The following is a 23,692-nucleotide window of genomic DNA, read 5'->3' as shown; positions in this document are numbered from 1 at the left end:
ATGATCTCCTTGCCCCTTGATGAGATACCCTTACTTATGAAGTGGGCATGTAGAATGCTTTCCATGCAATGAAAGCAACATGGTAGTCAGGTTGCTATCATCTGGGTGCCAAAATCCCTCACGACTGAGTACATGCTTAGGACGTTAATAATTTGTGGGGACATCACTCTCCCCCCAAAGGGGATGATGATGCATTTTTTTGTATTCAGCTTGAGGCCTTGTTTCTGGCACCAGTCATCTGTTTGAGCAAGACCCTCTTCCAAGATGTCCATGTCATTAGAGGAATTTATGACCGCACCCAGCTTGCAGTCATCTGCAAACTTGGTCAACCATAGCCCACTGGTTTTGGCCTGCAGCTCAAAAAACTATATCCCAAATAACAGAAACCCCAAGACCAAACCCGTGGGGTACACCAATCGATACGAGTCTACTGCTTGACATGGCTTCCCCTATTTTGACTAGCTAGGTGGGTTCCATCAGTCAGCCATTTAGCTACCCATCGAGTTTATCTATTATGCCCGAGTGGATAACAGTGTTGAAGGCTCTGGCCAGGTCAAGGTAGGTGGTATGCACAGTCTTCACCTCATCCATGGCTTTGGTGACAGTCTCAAAAAAGTCGACTAAATTTAACAGACATGACCTCCCCTTGACGAAGCCAAACTGTGTGGGATTGAGTGTTCGGAGACTGCCAATGTCCTTGTTAATGAGGTCCATGTTAATCCATTCCATGGCCTTGCAGATCAGGCTAGTTAGGCTGATGGGTCTATAATTTTCTGGATCAGTGGACGCTCCATCTTTGTGCAAATGGATGACAGTGGTTGATCTCCACTCAGCTGGGACAAAGCCGGTACTCAGGCTTTGGTTGAACAGGGCGCCTAATGGTGCTGCAAGTTCCTGCCCGAGTTAATGTATGATGCAGCCTGGGATGTTACTGGGTCCCACGGAGGTTGCTTTTTTGTCTTTGACACAGCAGTGATGACCTGATCCTTAGATATAAGGGGAAGGGGGCAGGTACTGGGAATGTCCTGATAAACTGATGGGGGGGGGGGGGCAGAGGGGTGACATTTTCACTGAATCTGTCAGCCAGCAAGTCTGTTATATCTACAGTCCCTGACCACCAGTTCTGAACAGATCTGGGTGGTACCTTTTAGATTACGGACATATGTGAAGAAGGCCTTATGACTGTCTCTAGTAGATGTGACCAATTTGGACTCTAAGTTTCCTTTGGAGGATTTCTCTAGTGCTCTTATTTGCTTGTTTAGGCTACTGAGAGAGAGCTTCCAATTGGGCACCTGGTCCTTCTTGGTCCTGTACAGCAGTTTTTTTTCTTTTGTCAGAGTTTATTTATTGCAGATGTCCACCAGACAGGTTTACTCTTCCTTGTGGAGGATGATTTAGTTGTGTCAGGTAGTCCTGATTCTATGCATCTATATACATGCTCATATACTGCTTTGGTGTAGTTTTGGATATTGCTGCCAGTTCCTAGAGAGGGGAAGGGGGCTATGAACCTGTTTATACCATCGGCTGTAATCAGCTTTGGAGAAGTTTTTTTGTTTGACGCCACACACACACACACACAAATTATATATATATATATATATATATATATACACATACATACATCAAAACTATTGGTTTAGGAATGCAAGGCTGTAACTAGAAACAGCCAAAGGACAGCTCACAGGAGGTACTTATTACATAGACAGTATAGCGATAGGCATAAGTTTAAAAAGTTGCAGCTAAATTATTGCCTACTGTCATCACCATGTGGTGAAAGGAGAAGACCAACACAGACACTTGCATAAAGTCTGTAAATAACTCGGGACTGCAGTTTTAAGACACACCAAAGTCACCTACAATCCATTGTTGCATAATGGGACTTTAGGGAATCTGACTTTGCTTACGAGATATTCCTACACCATTAAAGGGGTCTGCAAAATTAGACGCAAAAACATCATCTTCTACTTAATTTAAATGACTACAGAAAGAATCTGATCTGTGCAGTAGTGCCATACAGAAAAACTTTAAAAACACTCTTCAGCATTGTGTGTGTATATTACACACACACACACACACACACCATTTTATTTTAATTTTTGGTACCTGCAAAAATTTTCCCAAGCCTCCCCATCAAAAATGTGTTTCTAAAACCATTCAACTCTTATGCAGCCAGGGTCACTGTACTGTGTGGACACTGAAGTCACTAAATAATGACAGACATTTAAATTTCAGACTTGCTATCTTTGAGAAAATACATGCTAAACCAAATCCTGTTATTCTACCAACTTTAAGTTTATAAGAGCAATGTTTAAAATCTGTCCTATTTTGGAGCCTTTGCCCCCCATTAGTTTAGGCTTTGTCCAGATTTCTTGCCTAATAGGAACTTGTCATTCTAAAGGGATCCAGTACCTGTCTGCATAGGATGACATGGTCGACAGACGCACGATGCTTTGCCAGAGATGGCCTGCACCTGTCACCCCTGGGATTCCGGATACTGGCTAAAGTTCTTGCCACCCCTATAGTGCCTTTTTTAGGCAAGGTTCAAATGACAAATTCACCACCGTAACAGGAACAGGCAAGCAAAAACTGAGGGTGATGCTACTCAATGCTAGAAGTCTAAATCTCAAAATGCACTCACTCGAGGCACTCCTTAAAATGGAGAACATAAATATCTTTGCAGTGACGGAGACCTGGTTCAAGGCTCCAGAGAGCACCCCTGCACTACCAAGCTATAACTCATACCACACTTTTCGGTCATGTAACCTGGACCGGAACACCAAAGGCAGAGGTCTGTCCATATTCATTATGGATGTCCACACCTCCAGGCTAGTTGCTCAGCATAATGCAGCTGAGGTTATCCAAGTGCAACTCTGGACAAAACTGCAATCCAAATTGTAGCTTGCTACAGATCCCCCACCATGCCCCAGGATTCCCATTCCTCTTTTCTTGATGTACTGGAAATATTAGGAACCAACCAAACACCCTAATAATGGGCGATTTCAACTACCCCACCATTAACTGGGAAAACTACTCATGTACCAACTCCTTTGCTCAACACTTTCTGGAATTCATAAGCTCCAATGCCCTGGATCAACTTATCTACACCCCCGCCAGGGGCAACAATATCCTAGATCTAGTCATATCAACATGAGTGACCGGTGTTCCACACCTGATGTCAACACCTCATTGGTCCGATCTGACCATAAGCCAATTACCCTAGATATCCATATCCTGCCCCCACCCCCCATTAAGGAAACCATGATAAAAAAAAGTCTCCAACACCAACTTTATACTTAAGACAGAAGTGGTGAACTTCACGACACCCATGCAGATGGACAATACAGTTACGACTATTGAATCCTACACAGTTGTACTTTATAAGCACTTACACGAGTGCATGGATCGTGCTATCCCAAACAGAACCAAGACGCTATCCTCCAAAAAAAGGAGGCCAATCTGGGGGTCCCCTGCCATAAACAAATTGTACAACAGAAGGAAGAAACTGTTGCAAAAGAGTAAAATCCCATGAGTAGAGGAGCTCCCTGGTCAGCCTCAGTAATAAGCTGCAATCCCTGATAAAATCCTCCAAAGCTAGTTATGAAAACAAAAATCGCCACTGATTCTAAAGACAACCACAAAGCATTCTATAGCTATGTCAAGAATCTAAATGGCAACACTCAGATCTGCTCAGAGTTACAGCACAATGGCACTAAATATACAGACCCAACTGATATTGCCAACATCCTGGCAGATAGGTTCAGTACTAACTTTACCCCCCTCTACCCCCCTCACTCCCTAACTTTACCCCCCCTCACTCCCTAAAGAGCCCATCTCTATACTAGAAGAATGCAAAGTTCCTGTAATCACGGCTGCACAAGTAAAAACCGCACTCTCCAAAGCCAAGAACACAGCATCCATGGGCCCAGACAACATCCCAGGCTGCGTTTTACATGAACTACAGAACGAACTGGCACTCCACCTAAGTACCCTGCTCAATCATAGCCTCACCTCAGGCTTTGTGCCTGCTGAATGGCGCACAGTGACGGTTATCCCACTCCACCACGGACCCCGGGAACTACTGCCCCATTAGCCTGACGAGCCTGGTCTGCAAGACCATGGAACGTATCATCATGGAACTTACAAAGACAGTGGTAATCTCCAAACTCTGGACCCCACCCAGTTCGGGTTTGTAAAAGACAGATCATGTCTCCTAAGCCTGATAGACTTCTTTGAAGCAGTGACCAAAGCCATAGACGAAGGTAAGGTGGTTCGCACAGCCTATCGAGATCTCACCAATCGAGATCTCACCAAGGCTTTCGACACCATCCCCCACTCTGGAATTATAGATAAACTCACTAAACTAGGTATAAATCTCCATGTCACAAAATGGAGATGCCAACTGTCTCACTGACAGAACCCACACTATGAATGTAGCAGACTCCAAATCCGACTTCAGACCAGTGACAAGTGGACTACCACAGGGTTCAGGCCTGGGTCCTCTCCTGTTTGGTATCTACTTCTCTGAAGTACAGGCTAACACAGAAAGTCTTTGGCTAACGAAGTTCGCAGATGACTGCAAACTAGGAGCCATAATCAAAACTCCTAACGATGTGGACATCCTACAAAAGGGCCTCACTGAGACAGATGCCTAGTGTCAAAGCCATGGCCTCAAGCTCAATGCCAAAACGTGCACAGTCACCCCCTTTGGTAAAAACTCTGTAGCCATGACCTAAAACATAGGCAGTAGTATACTTAACACCAAAAGTGTGATAAGAGACCTTGGGACCCAGGTGGACAGTAGTCTCTCATTTGATAATCACATTGCCACAGTAGTCAGGAAATCCTTCTACGTGGCACACCTCATCACAAAAAGTTTCTCATCCAGAAAAAAAAAGAGGTCATTGCTCCCCTCTACTCATCACTCATTAGACCTATTATGGAGTACAACGCCCTTTTTGGTATGTAGCTCACAAGACATCTACAACTGGAAAGGCCGCAGAAATACCTCAACAAAGAAGATTACTGGCCTCAAATAGATGCCCTACACAGACAGTCTCAAAAAAACTCCAGCTTTACTCCGTCGCATATCGCCTACTCAGAGGTGATCTTTGCCTAACATACAAAGCTGTATCAAACCCAGAGCTGTTGGACATGCTCCACTTAAAGAAATCCCAATCCGTCCGAGCTACACGCTCTAGAGACCTAAACCTTGTCACCACAATAAACAGAACATGCCGGAGGGATAGATTCCTGTCCCTGAGACTTCCCATACTCTGGAATAAACTACCTATCTATATCAAACAAAGATCCTCATTAGCACTCAAGAAAAATCTTGATGATTGAATGGGAAATGGGAAATAGGAAATTCACCCGGGGATCACTTCTGCGGCTCTGCTCGACAGTGGCACAGGAAAATAATTTTCTTGGGTGGCAAAAGCCAGGGTACCTTTTTGGCTGGGCTTGTATAGGCCCCAGGGCAGATAGCCTAGCACCTAACTATGAACCTAAGGGGTGAAGGCAATGACCCAGTCCAAATGTTTTTATTAATTTAATAACACGATAACTTAACAGTATAGTAACAAGAAAAAAAAACATATACAATGTCCATAACAACTAAAAACATATAATTTCTCTTACTCTATTTTTTTTCCACACTTCACAGGATAGATTGGCTTGTGGCATTAACAATACAGTTAAACACCCATTACTCCCAGTTTTTACATCACTGGTACTAACAGTAGAATTTAGTGGTACATGAGGCTTGATTAAAGTGCATAGGTTATGTTTTTTTGTAAGATCCCCCACACACAAACTTCAAAGCCAAAAAATAATGGATGGGAGCCAAAATCCCAAAATCATGTACATTTACTTAAGTACTATGGAAACAGGTTTTGCATCAGACCTTTTCAAAACAATAAGTATTGAACTCTAACGCCTAAAATGACAGACGGTGATCCTTAGCAATTTACCGAACTTTTTTTTGGACACTGAACTTTTAGAAATAAGGGAACATCTGGGACGACCTGAAAAAAAAAAAGAGACAGCTAAAAGGTAGACCACTCACACTTCTCTAGCACAGAAATACCAAAAAGTGATGCACATCAGTAGCGAGAGATTACAAAGTGATACTACACTATCATCATCTAGGCCAAAGTCAGGGCGAGGGTCTGTCATTCACAGATCCAGTCACCAAACCCATGAATTCTCAGAATGTTTACATACATCTGACAAATCAAGCAAGACCTCGGGATCACTCCACATAAAGCTCGTGTCTCCATAGATTTCACACGTTTCCAATTTTCCAAAATTATTTGGATTTTGTGAATCAACAAAACGATTCTGACACAAAAAAGGAATTAAGATAAGTGTGGTGTTGTTATACTTTAAGCTATACAAAGTCTGATTTTTAATAAAATGTTTATTATAAGAACGTTAATCACAATAATCCACGACTCACATAAAAGCAAGAACACTCTTGTTTTTTTGGGAAAACATTTCTGAGCAATGCCACTTCTTTAGCTTATCTCTGCGCAACCATCAGGAAGAAGCTCCAGGTTTTCCCCAAGAGACGTTACTACACTATTCGCTGACATATGCTTTCGCCCGAAGGGGAGAATCCTACATGAAGACGCGAAATAGCTCCTCTTAAAAAGCACTTACTAAAACAGCTCAAAATGACAAGTCATGCTCACTGCACTATTATAAACTCACCCACCTGCGCCGCCGCCATTTTAGCTTGAACCCTTATGACATTGTAAAAACCCGCCTTCCTATTGTCTCATAGGCCAATTAGTGTGTCCGTCATTTAGTTCAGCCTTTCCATAAAGTCAATTAATATTTGCATATAACAGGGTTGTACCCATAATGCATGGTGTAATACCATATACGAGTTGGTTATTTTTTTTCCTGGAATAACAGAATGGTACTTCCATAGAACGGAAAACAGGTATTCATTTAATACAGCGCTGTCTGTAACACAAAAAAGAAAATGATCTGCACAAGTGAAATAAATTTAGAAAAGTAAGGTTTATATACTTGCTTTGGAAACCATGCAATTTGTGCTTGCTTCGGCAGCACATATATTAAAATTGGAACGATACAGAGAAGATTAGCATGGCCCCTGCGCAAGGATGACACGCAAATTCGTGAAGCGTTCCATATTTTTCATCACCTATAGTATTACATTTAGTTCTTGGGAAAAAATAATTACGGGTTTAGTTAGCTGTCCTAAAGAAAAGGAGTTAGCAGAAAGACGTAGTTCTGAAAATTTTAGTGAATTTCTTCACATGTCTTTACCAGAACGATCTTCAGACCCTAGTGCATGACATAACTGCAAGGTTCTTCAAAACTTTTAGCTTTGTGCTAGGGTTACCAAATACCAAGTCAAAAGTGTGACAGTGCTCAGAATCAGTGCAAATGACTGGAATCCCGGGCGTTGCCAAAAAGTTTCAATATTGCTGAATATAAACTTGCTTCTATTTTTTAATCATATTAAGATATTTTAGATGCAAAATATTTGTGTTTGTTGCAAATATCACAGAAAACTTGAGAATTTTTTGTATTCAAATCTCAGGACTTTTGCATTTTTGTTTCAGAACACAAGAGCCCAAATATCGGCTATTCTTTCTAAGGGGGATAGGTGACAGCCCTACTTTGTGCTGTGCCATCATATATACTTTTTGGATAAACGAGATTGAGTGCTTTATTACATATATTGGTTAGGATTGGGCATTTTATGAAGTGAAATCTCTTATGAAATGCTTACCTCCACTGCAAGAAATTTTTTCCACTATAAGAATTATTGTTGAGGAGTCAATTGACTTCTGATTTGGAAGTGCTAATGCTAATCCCAACAGCTTCGTACCTGCACTGCTCCAGGCCAGGCTCTTGGTAACAGGTAGACAACCTTGTTTCTTCAGCTCTTTGCTGCTACTTGACCACGTCTAGGCATACTGCTCAACCTCTTCATGCAAGAAATCTGGACAAAGCCTAAATTGGGAGACAAAGGCTCAAAAATAGGGACAGATTTAAGTATTGCTCTTATAAACTTACAAAGTAGCTAGAACATCATGATTTGTGTTAGCACAGTTTCTGAAGATATGAAATCTGAAACTTAAAAGTGTGTAATTTAGTGACTTCAGTCCTCAGTAATTTGTCAGAAACCCACACATTTTTATTTATTATTATTTATTTGCATTTGTTTACCAGGAAGGTTGACTGGGCAGAGATAGCCCATTTTCAGTGGAGGTCCAGGGAGAAAAGCACCACTAGAACACTGATTTACAATACAGTAGTACAATAGCAGACACATTTGTAACAGTTAGATACAATAAAACACTCGGGTAAAAAGGGTACAAAAACATTTCCACAGCATTGGATATACCATGGAACACAGTGAAGACAGTAATCAAATAGTGAAGAAAATATGGGACAACAGTGATGTTGCAAAGAACTGGACGCCCCTCCAAAATTGATGAAAAGACAAGACGAAAACTGATCAGGGATGCTGCCAAGAGACCTACAGCAACACTGAAGGAGTTGTAGGAATTTCTGACAAGTACTGGTTGTGTACTACATGTGACAACAATCTCCTGTATTCTCCATATATCTGGACTATGGGGTAGGGTTGCAAGATGGAAGCTTTTTGTTACACAGAAAAACATCCAGGCCCAGCTAAAATTTGCAAAACAATACATAGTCTCCCAGAAGCATGTGGGAAAATGTATTATGGTCTGCTGTGACTAAGGTTGAACTTTTTGGCCACAATTCCAAAAGGTATATTTGGTGCAAAAACACTTTGCATCACCAAAAGAACACCATCCCCATGGTGAAGCGTGGTGGTGGCAGTATCATGCTTTGGGGTTAATTTAATGTAGGAATTTCTGACAAGTACTGGTTGTGTACTACATGTGACAACAATTTCCTGTATTCTCCATATATCTGGACTATGGGGTATGGTTGCAAGATGGAAGCTTTTTATTACACAGAAAAACATCCAGGCCCAGCTAAAATTTGCAAAACAATACATAGTCTCCCAGAAGCATGTGGGAAAATGTATTATGGTCTGCTGTGACTAAGGTTGAACTTTTTGGCCACAATTCCAAAAGGTATATTTGGTGCAAAAACACTTTGCATCACCAAAAGAACACCATCCCCATGGTGAAGCGTGGTGGTGGCAGTATCATGCTTTGGGGTTGCCTTTCTTCAGCTGGGACTTTAGTCAAGGTGGATGGAATTGTGAACAGTTCCATATACCTGTCACTTTTGGCCCAGAACCTTCAAGCGTCTGCTAGAAAGCTGAAGATGAAGAGGAATTTCACCTTTCAACATGACAATAAACAAACTGCTACCAAACGAGAAAGACCGTTGAAAGAACAAAACGCCACAGCAACCTTGGTACCAAAAGTCCAATATTAACCTGAACGCCAGTGAACTGGCGTTCAGGTTAATATTGGACTTTTGGTACCAAGGTTGCTGTGGCGTTTTGTTCTTTCAACATGACAATGACCCCAAGCATACATCCAAATCAAAAGAAGAATGGCTTCACCAGAAGAAAATTAAAGTTTTGGAATGGCCCAGCCAGAGCCCAGACCTAAATCCAATAGAAAATCTGTGGTGTGACCTGAAGAGGGCTGTGCACAAGAGATGCCATTGCAATCTGACAGATTTGGAGCACTTTTGCAAGGAAGAGTAGGAAAATATTGCCAAGTCAAGATGTGCCATGCTGATAGACTCCTACTCAAGAAGACTGAATGTTGTAATTAAATCAAAAGGTGCTTCAACAAAGTATTAGTTTAAGGGTGTGCACACTTATGCAACCAGCGTATTGTACGTTTTTTTATATTTTTTCCCGTAACAGATTTGTTCATTTTTCAATTGAAGTTATAGGTCACATTAAAGGTGGGAAAAGTTTTGAAATGATTTATTATGGTCTCATTTTTTATATCACAAAAACCTGGCATTTTAACAAGGATGTGTACACGTTTTATATCCACTGTAGCTATTCAAGAACCACATAACAAAAAGATCAAAAAAATTGCTACATGACCTCTGTGCCATGGAACCTACTCTAATGTGAACCTTTAAAAACACCACACAGATGGCTTTTTCTTTTCTTTTCTTTGGGGGGGGGGGGTGGTCACGGACACTCATAAGAGCACCATCAGTCTTTAAGGCATGATATGATGCAATGTTATTCAATATAACATTAAGCCAGAAAACTGATCTTAGATGAAGCTCTAAACTGCCAAAGGCTGTTTTATTGTATAAAGCCATATAACATTTGAAATATGGTAAAGATGCACATGGCTTTTGTTTCAGCATAGTAACACCTACTCAGTGTGTTTGGGCTACTTGGAGACATGGTACTGGTGCTTAAAATGGTACAACTTTACTGTAGTTCTGCTACAACACTTGCATGTGGAATGAGGCAGATACCTAGAAGGGTGTAGAAGACATGGCTTGTCAATCTGATGTGTGAGCGAGTGATGAACTATTAAAACCTTTGTGAATCTCAAGAATTGCCCATATCAAACACCAAATTGGACAAAATGTGTACTTTATATTAGATTACCTTAGGCTAAATGCCAATGACTTATACTTCTGTCATGTCCTCAGACCAGAGGCTGTAGGTTTTGGACATTTAGATTAAGAAAGGTGCTGAGCCATCAGCTGATCACTTGACAGTGAGCCGGGTCATATGATCAGAGTGGCTGTAGGAGAGATCCAGAAAACGATAAGGTATTATGGGAACTCCCATCAGATATCTCAACAGTCGGGAATTCCTAGTAGATATTTCAACACCACCTCCAGAAAAGGTTCTCCTTTATACCTGGGGTGGTCAGGAATAAAGTCCTAATGGACTCTGCTCAAGACTTCAACTGAGACATAGGCAGGGTCTGTGAACAAAAGGTGGTCAATGATTGTAATGGAAGTAACCCTAGGATATATTGGTGGGCACTAACACTGAGAGAAGCCCTCAGGTTTAGGGTTTTGCCATAGACTGCCTACAGGTGGCTCTCCAGATTTACACAAGGTACCAACAGGCTAGGAATGAAGCAACTTTGGCAGTCATGGAAAGGAAGGCCCATGTCTCAGAGGAGGCATGGCCTTAAAGAACTACTTTCAGATGGCTTTAAAGAGGTTAGGGGGAAGAGCATTGCTTGGAGTATTTTCAGGATGGATGAAGAAATGCTGATCTTGACTGAGGACAATGCCAAGAAGTGGAACATTTTAGGCAATTCCTAAGCTCTATGAATATTCCATCATTGGATGGGGCATTGTCAGAAGCAGCAGGATGGATTGCATCCATTTCAGTAAATGGAGTCAGTCCAGCAGGGTTCTGTGGCAAGACTAGCCACTCAACAGTGTAAAAATATGGTTGTAGGTGATTCAGTCATGTTGACTAATGTCACCAAATGGGCATGGATAGTTACCAGTAATAAGCAGGTTGAGGACCCAGCCCACTCCGCCCTATAACAGGGACCCATGCTAATGGTGGGAGGGGTGCATGTGCCCCTATTGACCAGTGTGTGTTTGCCACAAAAGCCCAGCAGCCCTGGGTTAATAAGCTACTGGCCAGCTGGTGTCTAAATGCTCAGCCTGGGTTATCTTGGACAGCTCTGTTGAGCAAAAAGCTGGACAAACAAAATCAACCCACCAAACTAACTGAACACTTATTGTAGGTTCACTGACAGGGCACAGCTTGGAAGTGGATGACAGGATGATATGGAGGTGGCTGGACATCCTATGTATCCAAGAGGCAAGATGAATGGCAGTGCACTGAAGCCAGCAAAAGACAAAAAGTCCCCAGGAAACACGAAGTGCCGGTAAAACAAGATGTATAAAATAAAATAAAATGCACTTTGACACAGCAGAAAAAAGGCAGAATAATTTAATGACAAACAGGTTAGCGCTTTCATGGTCTCACAAACAACTGCTTCATCAGACAAACATTACATTCAACAACCAGTATTTAAAAAACTATAAATCAATGAGTGTGTCATTCTCATTAACTATCTATTAACTTAAAGTAAAACACAACCAACTTTCTCTACCATGAAAATAAATTACAAAAACATATCATACATAGACTTAACATCTCTGGCGTAAAAATGGTTTCAGTGAAACCATATAATTTATATCTGGATATGCATCAGCTTTAAACAGAATAATCCATTTCTGCTCATTGGCTTTGGTCTTATTACAAATATCACCACCTCTCTTCCCTTCATTTATTAATTCTAGAACAAAAAACTTAAATTCATGACTTATATCATTGCATTCTACATGTTTCGCCAGTGCACTAGTGTTCTTCCTATTATTAATGTATCTGAGATGCTCTAACACACGTTCTCTAAGAGACCTGTTGGTTTTCCCATCATAGAAAACATAGCAAACTGTGCAAAAACAGTAATATACTAAATTTCAACTAGTGTAGTCAGCATAAAATGGAAACTCAACAAAACAGTCATGAAATGGATGTTTAAACTGAGGGGCACTATATAATACTTACAAGCACGGCAATGTCTACATGGATAAGTACCTTTGCGTTGTGATTCTATCACTATCTCATCGTTTCTACTATCACAAAGTTGTCTCTTCAAGGACATATTATTCTTAAAGGAAAATAGCGGAGTACGAGAAATACACTCTCTCAGCTTACTGTCGGAGTACAAGATGTTCCAGTGTTTACTAATGACATCACAAAATATATTAACATCACTTGCACAAGTTAATGGAAACCTCATATTCACATTATTACCCTCGGATAACTCAACTACGTCCAGATTCGACTTTTCTGAAAAATACAGTTTACCTTTGCTATTCCTTTGTTTCATAACTTGATCTATACAATTATTTATTTCTCTCTCAGTGTATCCCCTACTAAGAAAATCTACTTTCAAAACATTAAAAGCTTGTAACAAATCATGTTTGTCACTATGTATTCTCATCATCCTTTGGAAATTACCTTTAAGTACATTCCTGGGAACATGCAGTGGGTGCATACTACCTTTATGTAGTAGTGTATTCTTCTAATCTTCTTCCTAAATAAAGAGGTTTTAAAACCACTAATATCCTTCTTCCTAATACACACATCTAAAAAACTTATCTTATCCACTGAATATTCATATGTAAATCTTAGGAACGAGGTGATAGAATGCAACCATTCTATAAACTCAGACAGACTATTCTCATCACCTCCCCACAGCACAAAAACATCATCAACAAAACGTCTGTGCCAGAGGACCAAGGGATTAGCCAAAATCCCTATGTCAAGCTCCCACTGGGCTAGAGCTAGGTTGGCGTAGCTATTAGCACAAGATGTACCCATAGCCACATCAACCTTCTACAGATAATAGTCATTACCAAACATGAATACATTATTGTCAAGGATAATCCCAAGTAATTCACAAATGAGAAAAACCCTGTCATTCAAATAACATTTCATACTGTTTAGCATGGTCCTAAGGTTTTCAATCCCCCAGTCATTAGGGATAACCATAAACAATGAACCTATATCTAAAGTTACAAGAAACAGCTCTCTAGTCCTATCTAAGTTGGCAGTCCCTCTATAAAGTTCTTCTAAAAAAATGTTAGTGTCCCTTAAAATAGTGGGTTGTTGGTCAACTACAGGTCGTAGCATCTTCTCTACAAAAATGGAGAGAGGCTCAGTGACCCAACCTCTCTCGGACACAATGGGACGCATAGGTGGATCAACCAGACTCATGTAATTTAGGCAAACCATATATCAGGGGGATGTTAGGGTTCTCTCCACTAAAATACTTAAAAAGATCTTCATTAATAGCTCTAGATATCAAGAAGTCAAAAATAAGAAACAAAACTCTCAACGAGTGCTTTAACCATAGTTTTGGAGATAACCACAAAGGTATCTGAGTCACTAAGTAACTGAAGCATACTCTCAATATATTTTTCTTTATCTAGTATACACCCCCTCCCTTATCTGCGGGATGAAAAAAGAGATAGTTTTCAAACTCTTAAGTTCTGTCGATGCATCATTCTCATCTCTAGATAAATTAAATAAATCTACATTTACATTCCATTTTGAAACAATTCCTAATGTCCTCTTCACATACATTACAAAATGCTTCAATACTAGGATGTGCTTTAGGAATATAAGTGCTGGGTTTTTTAAAAATGCAATTATTCAAATTATTGTCATTAGCACCAAATTTAACTCTCAGGTTCAATTGTCTAACAAACATTTTTAGATTCAAAAGGACATCAACTACATTAGACTTCTGTGAAGGAATAAACGACAGTCCTTTATTAAAGGACACGTCGTTGTGCATCAGTTAATTGTAAAGCTGACAAATTAACAATCATGTCTTCCTTACTGCACTCTTCATGTTCCTGTAAACAGTTCAATCCTCTATTTGTGAATTCTGCCACACTCGCACTCTTCTCCCTCTGCTCAACGAGCAGTTCCCTCGAAGCGTTCACTTGAATGGAAGTGGTTCTGGTAAAGGAAACTGGTGATGTCCATTAAATAATTTTTCTGGTGCCTTGCTGATAGCTCCACTCGACACATCCGAATTCCTAATTGACTGAATGTTCGAAACCAAACTAGATGTCTCTGCCGATAGTAAATTCTCAAATGAAGTTGCTACTAATGTCACTGAAGTGCTGCTCATATTAGCGTTATGTGATATTACATTTCCTGTCTGCTCACTCAACAGTTGCTCAGCTCCACCTCCCATCATTGGTGTGACCTCAAGATTGATTGACATTGGAAATGGCAGGTACTTCCTGCATAGTGATAGCTGTCTCACTGTTCGGAGCTGTTAAATCACTACTAATAGTATCTCTATTAAAAGTCTATTGTCTTGGCCACATAAAGACAGCACCTTTATCAAAATTAATAATATCTCTACTTAATTTCTTAGCCTTCACAGTGTAGTCTTTTATCATAGTCAGCTACACTGTCATGTAGGAGTATCTAGTTTATCTTGGATGATTTCATTGGAAAACTCTGTTAGAATATCATTATGTAGCATACGAATATCTGCTACCAGTTCTTCTTCTAACAAAGTAAAAAAAGTCTATCAATAGTTTCATGTATGCACTACTGAAACTCAAATTCAGATTCTGCTAGTGTTTCAGTAGTTCAGGATACGTGTCCCCATAGGTTGGCATATTAAGAACACGTAAACCTCTCAGAACTATATTAAGATGAAACTCAGCCTCCAGGTGTAGTCTTCGCCACTGCAGGTGTTTGAACTTATATAAATTTATTATCTAGATTTCTGCATTTACATTCAAACATTTCCTTTATATTGACATTAATGTCCACACCAGTCATAGGTTCAATTCTCACATCAAGTAAAGGATTCCTCTGTAACAGTAAAATCCTTTCTAAGCGATGCCCACTCTACTTGTGTACGGGGTTACCAGGATTGTAATCCAACTCTATAACATCACCTTTTGCCATGTTCCAGGAGCAAATAAAACTTCAAACAGAAAAAGACAAAAAAGTCCCCAGGAAACACGAAGTGCAGGTAAAACAAGACATATAAAATAAAATAAAATGCACTTTGACACAGCAGAAAAAAGGCAGAATAATTTAATGACAAAAAGGTTAGTGCAGTGAAGCCACCTGACTTGGGATCCATAGTCTACTACTCAGAGGAGGACAAGCTAGAAATGCTGTGGGAGTTGTGCTGAGAGGCTTCAGAAGATTGTGATGGATATAATCAGAATTAGTGACAGACTCATGGCAATCAGACTCCAGTGTAACGATAGGGCAGTATTCATAATCACAGACTATGCCCCACAGCAGGGTTGTTATAGTGAGTGCATTCAGACAACAGTTGCAGGACCTACTAGATAAAGCAGGACAACATGAATTCATGCTGTTAATGAGGGACTTGAATGCACATATCGGGACAGAACAGGACATGAGGACTGCCTGGGTCCACATGGGTGGGGCAACAGGAATAAAGGAGAGGCCATTCTAGACTTCTGTCTGGCAAATGGCTTGATAGTAGCAAACAGATGGTTCAGAAAGAGGAAGAGTCACAAGATCACATACAAGAGTAGCCAACATGCAAATCGGGTAGACTTCCTCCTAGTAAGGAAAAGGCACTGGGGCAGAATCCATGATTGCAAAGTCATCCCCAGTGAAACAGTCGGCCCACGGCATAAACCACTACTTGCCACAGTCAGCTGCAAGTAGTGGTCAGAGAAGGCTAAGGTCAGAGTCCAGGCTGAAGACCTGGAACTTGACTAGAGAGAAAGTACAACAGTTCTAGGAATTACTTAGGGCTCTTAACACCCTAAAAAGAGGAGGACACAGGTGGAGTTGAAGAATGGCATTTCCTCAAAGCAGCATGTGTGAGGACTATAGGACAGATATGTGGCTGAGACATAATGGAAATAAGGTACACAAGGAAAGCTGGTGGTCGAATGCAGAAGTCCAGAAAGGCACCAAAATAAAGGAGGAGTGCAGGGAAAAAGTGGGAGATAGTATTCCTGCCTAGCCTGGTTGGTCTTTTCTGTTTGGCTAACAAAGAAGCTAAGAAAGGAGTTGCGATAGCAAAAGAACAGGGCATCAAAGGTACTCTACCAACTTCTGGAAAGTGACTCTGTAGGTGGCACAAAAACTATATCAGGCAAAAATGTCAGGACACCCTTCATAAAGGATGTCAGCAACAACCTGCTCACCAGTCCACAGGACATCAAAAGCAGATGGAAGGAACATTTCCAGCAGCTTCTGAATGAAGAAAATCCCAGACAAGCTGTACTGCCCCAGACATAACCTAAAATGAGAGAAGAAGCCCACCCTAGAAGAACAGCACTAAGGAAAATGAAGTCAGGGAAAGCAGCAGGCTCAGATGAGGCCACAGCAGATATGATAAAGCTGCTGAGTGAGATAAGGGAGAAATGGCTCCTGAGGGTACTCATAGCAGTGTGGAGAGAAAAGCATATCCCAGATGACTGGAGAATAAACATACTTGTGCCAGTGTACAAGAACAATGGGGACATACACAACTGTGGGGAGTACAGAGGTATCAAACTCCTGTCACATTGCATGAAAGTTCTGGACAGGATGATTGATAAACAAACAATACTCTAGTAGTCAAATGTAAGATGGGAGATGGGCAGTTCAGATCCAGATCAGGATGCAGCACAACTGACCCAATGTTTGCAGTGAGACAGATAGTTGAGAAGCTAGAGATGAGGAAAGAGTCCAACTGGGCATTCCTAGACTTGGAGAAAGCATATTACAAGGTCCCAAGAAAGCCTATTTGGGTAGTACTGTGGTGGTTCTAAGTCCTGGAAACAATGGTAGAATTTGTGCAGGCTATGTACAAGGACCCAATGACTCAAGTATGAACAGTATTCATTCTCACAGAGGGGTTTCTAGTGAGAGTGGGTGTGCACCAGGGTTCAGCTCTGAGCCCACTGCTGTTCATACTGGTGATGGACTACATTAGCAAACAGGTCAGAGAGACAGAACAAAGTTGCTGCATGCTGATGTGGCATTGCAGGCAGACTGAGCAAGAACTTCAAATGATAGGGGAATGGAATGCAAAACTGAAGGCACATGGGATGAAATTAAGTACAGATAAGACAGTGGTAATGTTCGCAAATTGGAAAAATCAGAAGATGAGAATTGAGATAGAAGGGAAGATAGTGGAACAGGTTAATAGCTTCAAGTATCTGGGTGGGGTGGTTGAGAAGGGAAGTCTGAATGAAGAGGTCAAAGCTAGAATCAGAGGGGCTGCACAGTCAACTGCATAGAGTGTCAGGTGTAGTCTATGACAGAAGAATGCCAAAGAAGCTGAAAAGCAAGGTGTACAAGACAGTGGTGCAACCAGTACTAATGTATGGTACAGAAACCTGGGCAATAAAAGCAGAGCAGTTGAGGAAGCTAGAGGTGATGGAAATGAAGTGCCTGAGAAGGGTGGTAGGATGCATACTGTGGGACAGAATGAAATGAGGCCATAAGAGCAGAAGCCAAAGTAGCCACAATTGCAGAAAAGATCTAAGAACACATTACAGTGGTTCAGAAAGCAGAAGACAATCTGGGGAAGAAAGTAAGAGGAATTGAAGACATCCAAAGAGGTGGATGGATTGTGTGAAAGAAGATCTGTGAAAGTCAAGCATGAGTGTTGAATAAAGTGGGAGCGTAGCATTGAATCGAGAGAGTTGGCAACAGTTAACATGATACCCCTGAACCCCATGTAGAAATTGGGAAAAAGCAGGTTGATGATGATAAAGTCATTCCAGCAGTTACATTTTTCTGCAATGACAATTTATTTGCATTTAGTTACTGGATCATGCAAGATCCCTTTCAGCAGAGGACTGGGAGAAAAACTCTAAAAACGTATTCAGCGAAAGAAAAACAGAGATATTCGGAAATGTCAGGGTGCAAGAAACAGTTGAAATACAGTGACTGCACATTCAATATAGACTAGAGAGGAATATATAAAAAGCTATTAGTATCAGTTGTTGTAGCTGTACACCAAAAGAAACATCAGCTGAAATTAAACACATCCATTGTGAGTGGGGTGGGAATGCGATAATGTAAGGAGATAATATAAAACTAATTTGTGTCAGCACAGTTATAGCAATATTCTCAAAACAGGGTGGCAAAGCTGTTGCAAAACAAGGAGGTTGTACGAAGCAATGTAAGCATTGGTATTTCTTAGGATTGGATGAAAAAGTAAATTGCAATGAAAAATTCACTATTATAAGAGTAGCAAGCAACACGGCATGAGACTTAAGATGAGGGGATCGTATACTGTAGTTCTCTCTCATCAGCTGACAACATTGTTGCTGACAGTGAAAAGTAAGCAGTCACATCAATCCGTATTTTAATTACTTTGCTTCCTTTGATTTTCATTAGTGGCAGCCCTGTTGCTTCCTTTGATTTTCATTAGTGGCAGCCCTGTTGCTTCCTTTGATTTTCATTAGTGGCAGCCCTGTTGCTTCCTTTGATTTTCACTAGTGGCAGCCCTGTTGCTTCCTTTGATTTTCACTAGTGGCAGCCCTGTTGCTTCCTTTGATTTTCATTAGTGGCAGCCCTGTTGCTTCCTTTGATTTTCATTAGTGGCAGCCCTGTTGCTTCCTTTGATTTTCATTAGTGGCATCCCTGTTGCAGTATTTTAAGGAATGTTTAAATTACAGACTTGGAAATGTAGCTGAGTTAATTGTTCTTTTCAAAGTAACAAATGTAGTTCCGTGTTCGTTTGAGAAATCTGCCCCCTGCAATTAATAGGTGTTACTTGGGCTGGTGGTGCAGCGGTAAGCATTGCCACCTCAAGCAAGAGGTTCTCTGGTTCGATTTTTGGCTGGAGTGTCTTCTATGGAGTTGCGTGGGTTTTCTCTGGGTGCTCTGGTTTCCTAAAACCAAACATTAGATACTAAAAAAAAATAGCCGAAACCTTGTACGGAACCACTGATATTATAAAAAAAACTTGTACTGACGAAAAACACACTGAGAGAAAAATGCAAGCTCTGGTTTCCTCCCATGTCCCAAAGACATATAGGTGGATTGGACACTCTGCATTGGTCCTAGGTGTGTGTGTGTGTGCATGTATGTGCCTTCTGTGGAAGGTTTGGCCCTGGGCTAGCAACTCGACACTATAAAACTCCACTGCCAATTGTTCTGCAGATTGTTCCACTATGGCAGTCCCTAACCAGCAAAAGACTTGGGCTGAGATGGTTTGTGTTGGATTTGCAGTTTTTAATATTGTATGTAGAATTAAAATCGTTGATGTTATTTTCTTTCCTCAACTCCAGAAAAACATGTACTTTTGCAGAAATTACACTGTAGAAAAAATGCAAAATGACATACTGACAAAGTAAGAAGGAATGATTAAATTAACACACTTGCTTTCTTTGTGGCACAGAGTTTAATTACAGGGAAATACATGTGTCTGAAAACCAAGCTTGAAAACCCTGCTTTTGCTCAGACTCCGGACTACACTATTTATCTGAGGTGAGTTGCTGGCAATCTAACTGATAAGGCACATTTAAATGTCATTGTTTTCTTAATGGCTCTGTTGGGATGTGACCCAATTTAAATTACTCTGCCAATGTTAGTAGCCGTTGTGATGTGACAGATGCAAGAAAGAAAGGCAAACATGTTTTTTTCTGTATGTGAAGTGTTCAGTCTTGGATTACAGGGAAGAAAAATGCTTTCTGGAAAGAAAAGAAAATGGCTTTTCGGTGGTGTTCTCCTTAAACATTTGATTTGTGTTTACTTATCAGACCATTTGACAAGATAAATGTTTTTGTGTAGTGGGCTCTGGGATGAGGTAGTTGAACTATTTTCCAACCTTCCATTACAAATGAAAATATACAAGGCAAACATAAGTTCATAGGTTCATACTAGGCTATCTGACTAGGGCATTTATAAGCCTAGCCAGAGTGTGTTTGGCTTTCGCCACCCATTTTAAATTAATTTTCTATGCCCTTTTTCGAGGTTAGTATACTGTGCCTCTGTCTAACAGTGACACAGAAGTGATACCCTCTGTCTAACAGTGACACAGAAGTGATACCCGGGGTAAACCTACGATCTCCCATCCACTCAAGATTCCTCTTGAAGAGAGTCAATGAGGGACTCTGCCTAACCTGGACTGGGATTTTATTCCAGACTGAAGGGAGCCTCTGGGTTGTAAATCTGTCCCTCCAGCATGTCCTATTTATTTCAGTGCTGAGGTTCAAATCTCTTGAGCGCATAGCTCGATGGGATTTGGATTTTCTGAGGTGCAGCATGTCCATTAATTCCGGGTTAGACATGGCTTTATACATCAGGCACAGATCGCCTCTGAGCAGGCGGTATGCCACTGAGTAGAGCTGGAGTTTCTTTAACCGGGCAGCATATGGCATCTGTTTGAGCCCTTTGATTCTCTTGGTGAGGTATTTCTGGGGTCTTTCCAGTTGCTGCCGGTGTCTGGTAAGGTACATCCCAAAAGGGGCATTGCACTCAATTATGGGCCTGATGAGGGATGAGTAAAGAGGCACAATGACCTCCCCTGATCTAGATGTGAATCCCTTCATGATTAGGTGGGCTATATAAAATGTTTTTCTAACCACTTTGGCCACAAGGTTGTCAAATGAGAGTTTGCTATCAACTTGGGTCCCCAGGTCCCTAATTACTTCTTCTGTACTTAATGGATTACCACCTATGTGGTAATTTGTGGGCACTTTGCTTTTGCCAAAGGGGATGACTATACACTTTTTGGTGTTTAGCTTGAGGCTATGGCTCTGGCATCAGTTGTCTATGAGGCCCTTTTGGAGGATGCTTGTGTCGGTTGGAGAGTCTATTATGGCGCCCAGCTTGCAGTCATCTGTGAACTTGGTCAGCCACAGTCCTTCTGTGTTGGCCTGTACCTCCGAGAAATATATACCGAACAAGAGAGGCCCCAGGACTGAGCCTTGTGGGATGCCACTTGTAACTGGTTTGGAGTCTGACATGGCTCCAGCAATTCTAACCATGTGGGTTCTGTCCTTGAGCCAGTTTGCAGCCCATCTAGTGACATAGGGGTTTATATTTAAGCTGGTGAGCTTATCTATAATGTGCGAGTGGGGTATTGTATCAAAGGCTTTTGCGAGGTCCAGGTAGGCTGTGTGGACCACCTTCCCCTTGTCAATGGCCTTGGTGACTGTTTCAAAGAAATCGACCAGGTTTAAGAGGCAGGATCTGCCCTTAAAGCCGAACTGGGTAGGATCCAGTGTCTGTAGGTCCCCAATATCTTTATTTATGAGGTCCATGATGATCCTTTCCATAGCTTTGCAGACCAAGCTAGTCAGGCTTATGGGGCAATAGTTTCCAGGATCCGTTGAGGCACCACCTTTGTGGAGAGGGACCCCTGTTGCTGTACGCTACTCTTTGGGTACATATCCTGTAGTAAGGCTGAGACTGAACAGTAGTTTTAGGTTTGGGTTTAGCTCTTCTTGGAGTTCATGTAGGACGCAGCCCAAGACACCATCTGGTCCCATTGATACTGTGTTTTTTGCTTTGGAGAGGGCGGCTCTTACCTGAGCATCTGAGATGTCAGGGGGGCAGCCCTCTGCTAAGATAGATATTTGCCCTTTTGGTGGGGGGGGGGGGAGAAGTTTGCGCTGAACCTGTCAGCTAAGATGTTGGCAATGTCTGAGGGTTCGGTGTATTTTTTGTCATTTTGGACTAATTCTGAGCATATCTGGGAATTCCCACCCAGGTCCCTAACATAACTAAAGAAAGCCTTGTGATTATCCTTAGTGTCCTGTGCAATTTTTCTCTTGAAGCTGGCCTTAGACGATTTTATGAGCGCCCGTAGTTTTTTGCTAATACTGATCAGAGATGCCTTCCCTTTTTGGGATTTTGCTCTATCATGTAGTAGCTTCCTCCTTCTATTGTATAGTTTGTTTATGGCTGGGGTCCACCAGACAGGACATCTGCCTTTGGAGGATTGGGTCTTGGTTTTATTTGGGATTGTATGATCCGTGCATTCCTGAAGGTGTTCATAGAATGCGTTTATAAAGGATTCTGTGGTCTGGGCTCTATTTTCCACAGGCCCGGGGGCTTTGAAGGATTCCACCTCGGTTTTAAGGAGTGTGAAATTTGCTTTAGAGAAGTTTTTCACTGTGGTTTTCTGGGCAGGGGGTGGGGTCGGGATGTGACTATCCAGTGAGATTAGTTTATGGTATGATCTTACCAATGAGGGGTACACTTCTGGTCTGGAGCATAGAGTCCCCATTTTGGTGATGATCAGGTCAAGTATGTTTTCCCCTCTTGTGGGAGTGATAACAAGTTGTTCCATAGCATTTGAGTTTATAAATTCTAGGAACCTTTGGGCTAGGGTGTTGGAGCTAGAGTAATGCTCCCAGTCTATGTTTGGGTAGTTGAAGTCGCCCAGTCGCCCAATATAATGGTGTTTGGAGAGACCTTCATATTTTCCAGTGTTCTCAGGAAGGCCGAGTGGGGTTCCTGGGATTGGGAGGGTGGTCTGTAGCAGGCTATAAACTGGAAGGCAGTTTTACCCACTGTTAGTTGCACATGGATAGTCTCTGATGCTTCGTGCTGTGCCACCAACCTGGAGGTGTGGGTATCTTTGACGAATATTGATACTCCCCCTCCTTTTGTGGTTCGGTCCAAGTTTTGGGGCCGAAAAGCATGGTATGAGGTATAACCTGGTAGTGGTGGGGTGCTCTTGGGAGCCTTGAACCAGACCTTTTGGGGGAAACACCAAACCTTTTGGGGGAAAACTATCTGCATTTTATATAAAAGTAACCAGTTAGCTAAGAATTTATAGTATTAGTATGTGAATTAAATTGTATCCCCTCTCCGAAGTACCATTACTCAATTTTCAATAACAAACTAGGGAAAGATACTATAGATGTATGTAATACATGGTTCAGAATACAGTCAAGTTTCCAAGCCCCAATCTCAGAAAGGAAGGGTTAATTCTTACCCTGAGCCTGTGCCAGTTCAGGTAAGAAAAAATTAGGTAGTAAAGGAGACTGACCCTCATCTCGAGGGTCAGTATACATACACACACATATATATATATATATATATATATATATATATATATATATATATATATATATATATATGTTGTTTTATATATATATATATATATATATATATAGATAGATATAAATGGATCCCCTACACTACACCGACATGCCACAAAGCCGACACCCAAAACACCAAAAGACCGAAAAATAACAAAAC

General features: G+C 41.3%; 1 protein-coding gene and 1 non-coding gene across 3 annotated transcripts in view; one reads left to right on the top strand and one right to left on the bottom strand.

The window, feature by feature from the left end:
* Positions 1-23,692, bottom strand: part of LOC122813979 (nuclear factor of activated T cells 2 interacting protein) — a 270,404-nt gene that overhangs the window by 169,131 nt on the left and 77,581 nt on the right. Inside the window, exon 1 of one of the 2 annotated variants that reach the window (XM_044086543.1) lies at positions 6,716-6,801. The exons of the other annotated variant lie outside the window; for it this stretch is intronic. Coding sequence (XP_043942478.1) covers positions 6,716-6,730 — 15 coding nt within the window. The 5' untranslated portion in view covers positions 6,731-6,801. Of the gene's footprint in view, positions 1-6,715; positions 6,802-23,692 lie in introns of those variants that run through there. 2 annotated transcript variants of the gene reach the window in all.
* On the top strand, positions 7,059-7,165 carry LOC122814638. Its single transcript, XR_006366845.1, has one exon. It is a non-coding gene; the product is annotated as a U6 spliceosomal RNA (small nuclear RNA).

Source organism: Protopterus annectens, chromosome 10.part0 (assembly GCF_019279795.1).
Source record: "Protopterus annectens isolate FY-2018-M chromosome 10.part0, PAN1.0, whole genome shotgun sequence".
Classification (NCBI taxonomy): Eukaryota; Metazoa; Chordata; order Ceratodontiformes; family Protopteridae; genus Protopterus; species Protopterus annectens.
Note: the sequence above shows the minus strand (reverse complement) of the source record. Positions and strands in the feature narration are given on the sequence as shown.